At 41.9% G+C, this 4589-nt stretch overlaps 1 protein-coding gene across 1 annotated transcript in view; it reads left to right on the top strand.

Annotated features, from left to right (window-relative positions):
- Positions 1 to 2049: 2049 nt before the first annotated feature.
- The window catches only part of DENND6B (DENN domain containing 6B), an 18937-nt gene continuing 16397 nt past the window's right edge, over positions 2050 to 4589 (top strand). The window contains exons 1-4 of the mRNA XM_026071159.1: positions 2050 to 2082; positions 2175 to 2213; positions 2306 to 2348; positions 3723 to 3835. Coding sequence (XP_025926944.1) covers positions 2050 to 2082; positions 2175 to 2213; positions 2306 to 2348; positions 3723 to 3835 — 228 coding nt within the window. The remainder of the gene's footprint in view (positions 2083 to 2174; positions 2214 to 2305; positions 2349 to 3722; positions 3836 to 4589) is intronic.

The following is a 4589-nucleotide window of genomic DNA, read 5'->3' as shown; positions in this document are numbered from 1 at the left end:
AGAAGTCTGATTAGCAGATCTCCATTTTTCCAGTCATTCAGTTCCGGTTTCTTTCTCATCTGCTTATTTAAAGCCACCTGCAATTTCAGATTGGTTTGGTATTCGGCATCTTCCAATCAGTAAGTGCTATAAAGGCTGTGTAGTTTATTCTAGAGATTCGTAAACTTTAGTTTCCATCCTCTGCCAAGTGACATGTGCGGCTCAGTATTGCTGTTGCTGTGTCATTTCTCGCTTCTCTTACTGGTGGGTGCGATTATTCTGGAGTGGATCTTGCTGATGGATGTCAATTGCTTGCAATCTCTGCACTCGACCCTGACCTGAGAAATCTTGAGTTAAGTTCTCTTTTACTGGGTTATAGTAAATGCAGAAACAGTGTTATCAGTATTGACATAGTTCAGCCACAAAGCTAGAATTTTGACTAGATACTTTAAAATTGTTGAAGATATCTTTTTTCATTTGAAATGCTAGATGATAAATTGGGTGTAACACCATTCATCTCTCACTGGTGTGCTGACAAAGCATGAATCCTCCACTGTGTGCCAGGTGTACCTCTCGCTGTACAAAATAAAGCCTTGGGTTGGCTTTCTAACAACAGGTCTCAAATCACTGAGGCCGAAACAGAGCCCTGAATCCCCTCAAACTTGCCCTGCTGCCTCATTTTCTTTTTTTCTGGTCTCTGTAAACAGCATCTCTGGCCARCCAGTCACTCAGGTCTGTAACGTAAGCGTTCTCACCCTGGAGGGCAGGACATATATCCAAGTCTATGTCTAATACCAGACTTGGTGTTTGTTTAACATATGTAAGATATGCTTTTTCTAATTTCTTCACGCAGCTAAAACCTTTGTCTAGACTATCATTATCTCACTCTTGAGTATTGCTGCATCCTTCCCTCGGCCCTTGAGGGGAGCAGTCTTGCCCTGCCTGTAGCCTTGCAGAAGCCGCCGCAGAGGGTGTTTCCCCAGCCACTGCTGTTAACGCTCTCTGTGCTGTCCTCCACTGATGCCTCTGTCTGTATTTCATCACATATATGCACATCTTGATTTTTAAAGCCATTCTCAGTCTGTCCCTACTGTCTGTCTTCTCATTTCATTATTGTGAAATCTGTTTTTATCTCGCTTTCATTCTCTCCCACACTGCCTCTCAGTCGTGGAAGGAACTCTGTAAGGATGCATGTGATTTCTCAAATCCTTCCGTGAAACAACTTTTTGCTACAATAGCTACCAAAATTTGTTGGTAGATTGTTGATGTGCTGAGACTACTGCTTAACTTGATCTTTGTATCTGTTTTCTTACGCTCTTTTGCCTACTTGAATTTTTTTATTGCTGGAATTGCATTTATATATAAGCTTTTAGGGGAAGAGGCCTTTTTCCTGTGTTTGTATAGCATATTGCATAATGAAGTCTTGATTCATGACTGAGGTTCTTATGTGCTCGGGTAATAGGACTGATTCCCATTGAATGTATATCACAGTTCTGCAGGTGTTCAGCCTAAAGTCGAATTTACGACCTTTCCTTTTCTGTTGTGATCATGGGATATGCTATCCTTTGTGAAGCCTTCAGAATATTTTGCATTTTTAATGAGTTGTAAGTGACTTTTTAGCAAGGTTCAAAAAATCAAAGCAAAAAATGATCCTCCCCCAAACAACAGTCAGAAATGCACAAAGCGCAAAGCTTTCTGCGTAGAACATTATTTTGGGCAATTTGTGAACTTGTGTTTAGGTGCAAAACTGAGCATGAATACATTTCAGGCTTGGGGCTTGGAGAGGAAATAAATACACTTTAACATAATCTCAAGCAGCAGTGGAATAGTCCTGTCCTGCCTGCTTTAGAGAATGCTGGTGTTTGCACATCAGTAATCTGTGCAGTGAAGTTACCAAATAGGTGGTGGGGTTTTTTTGTTCACTGTCCTGTCAACTCCCAAGTTAAAACATAAGCTATTCTGTCTGTCTGCCTGCAAGTCTGCTATAATAAATACAACTTTTGTGTTTGGCTCAGTGCATTGGGCTATCAACAGTCAGATTTTAAACTGTTAGGTGTACTTGCTCATAGGATGTGCTATTTCGGGAAGAATAAGGCACTTATCGTATGGAAGCAATTTTTGTAGACCTGTGTAGAAGTGTTGGGGAAACAGCGTGATTGAAGTCTACAGCTTGTTGTCTCTTCTCTCTTTTGCAGTTGGTGTATCCTTATGACTTCAGATTAACAGAAAAAGAGGTAACATCTATTGTTTTTTTCATTTCTGTTTTTAAAGATACTGGACAATGGTGATGGAGAACTTTTTTACCATGTGTTTTTGTTTGTTGCAGAAAACTAGTATCTGCTACTTGTCCTTCCCAGACTCCTACTCAGGTAGGTAGCATCTATTGGTCTTGCCTGCTGTCTGCGGGATGGTTCTTTGCCATTATGAAAGAAATGGGTTCATGATGGAAAGAGTGAGTCAGCGTCTCTAACGCAGCAGAGAGTGATGGGCTGTATCTTCTAGAATCATGACATCAAGAAACACCCAGCCCTTAGGTCTGAACAAAGAGGCTTCCTGTCGTTCTGATTGCTCTCTGGATACAGAATCTGTGATCTAGTGGGTGATGGGGTAATTTCTCAGTAGGCTTGCGTGCTCATGCCTCACCCGTGCCAATAAAATACCAGAAGTAGTCACGAAGGCTAAGTTTCCTGAGATTTGCAGCTGTCAACTCTGTCAGTATTTCTGTTCATGTGAGTGAAGAGCTTAGTAAAGAGAAATGGATGGGAGGAGGATGCTTTCACAACAGAACTATTTCCAGAGTTTGTATTTATAAATCGGAAAGGTGGCAATAAGAAGTAACATGTTAATTTATAACCWATACCTGTTTCTTAAAGACTGGATCCTGACTGTTAGTTTTCTACAGCTTTGTCCAGTTTAATTTTAAATGTTTTAAGGATGGTGCTTTTGCTAGTTTCTCTGAGCTTGGTGCACATTCAGGCTAATTGTTCCCCTTTATAAAGTCAATTATTTRCTATTAGTAATATTTTCATAACACACCCAACAATCTCTTCCCTTCCTTGGGGCATAGCATCTGCAGACAGTGGGAAGGGAGTACATCCGCTTACCCCTTTGTAGCACCTAAATCTGTTTAGCCCTGGTTATTGTTCGGTGAGTTGAGTGAGGTCTTTCCTCCTAACTGACTTCCTGCGTAAGTACTCAGCCCTGGTCTCTCTGTCCGTCCCATCCATTTGATGAAATCTCTTGAGGGTGCCATGCTTTTTTTCTGCTGCGCAAAGTATTCTTGGTGTGGGGGGTGAGCAACGTAATACAACCTGGGAGCTTCCCAGCTATGGTGCTCAGCTAGGTCATTTGCTAGAACTGTTGTGCAGGGATCTGTTGTCCAGATCAGCATTTTTGTGGTCTTGGATTAAGGCTGTATGTAGGTTTTTCAATATGGTGGATAAGTGGTGGTGTCTGCAGCTACTCAGCATAGGTGATACTGGCTGATGTCTCTAAGTTTTCTAGCAATGACCTGACAAGATAAGACTCAGTGATAACAATTCTTGTGTTCAGCTATGAGTCCTTCCTGTCTTGCGCTGGGTTTTTGGGGTTCCTTTATGCTGTTACTCTCCACTTTATGTGGCATTTTTGAATTTCTTGTAAATCAGTGTCTCTGTTTTTGTCAGTGTTTCTGATTTAAACAGTTCCCAGCCTTCTCCTTACTGAAACTTCTTCCTGAGCATTTGTGATCTTCTCTGTCTCAGGTGGCCTGGGAGATACTCAGTTTAGCTTCCGCCTCCGTCAGTCTGGGGGACAGAGGACCACTCATTATGAGGATGATGGCGAGTACAATAGAGAAGCACCCCTAACCCTACAGGTCAGTAGCACTTCAGTGCACTACTCATACGTACAAAGTAAACAGTAGGGTTACTGGGTTTAAAATCCAAGTACRCTTTTGGATTTGTGCCTTTTATGCATAGATACACTAATTTTCTCTGGATCTTTTCCCAGGTTATGGGAATAGTCAAAAAAGGGGAAATGTTTCAGCACAGGGACTTATCTCCACATTAATACACATAGCGGGCTGTGTTGTTGATAATCCCAGCTACTCTGAGAGATGAAACTGGGTCAGGAGGAGACCAGATTAGAGCGATGGTCATGTCTAGTTATGGGAAAGGATAAATGTTAGAAACCTGAGGACCTGCAACAAAGTGCACGGCTATCCAGGCAAATTACCACGAGGCAAGGAAAGGTGTGAATATCCTTGTCTGTGGTAAATAAGAGATGTTTAACTTTTTCGTTAAGGTATGACAGTTCTTTTTGCTTATTGCAGGATGTATGTATGTAAAAACAGCCAGAGTACTTAGTATGCTACAAATCCATGCTTGGCTTGCTGCACACTGACTGGTTTAACCGTACCTGAACACTAATATCAGGAGTGTCCATTTGTTTCCATCAGTGAACTGTCTGTCCACTTCATGCAGAGGAGGGGTGTACTGAGCGCAGTCGCCTCTTAATAGAGCAGGTGGCCATCAGATCAACTTGTCCTCTTCCTTCTCCTTTCTGTCAGATGAGATAACGCTTCCTGTGCCTTTTAACACTTCTGAAATCCCTTTGTGATACGCTTTAAG

This window comes from Apteryx rowi, unplaced genomic scaffold (genome assembly GCF_003343035.1).
Source record: "Apteryx rowi isolate R43461 unplaced genomic scaffold, aptRow1 scaffold_322, whole genome shotgun sequence".
Taxonomy (NCBI): domain Eukaryota; kingdom Metazoa; phylum Chordata; class Aves; order Apterygiformes; family Apterygidae; genus Apteryx; species Apteryx rowi.
Note: the sequence above shows the minus strand (reverse complement) of the source record. Positions and strands in the feature narration are given on the sequence as shown.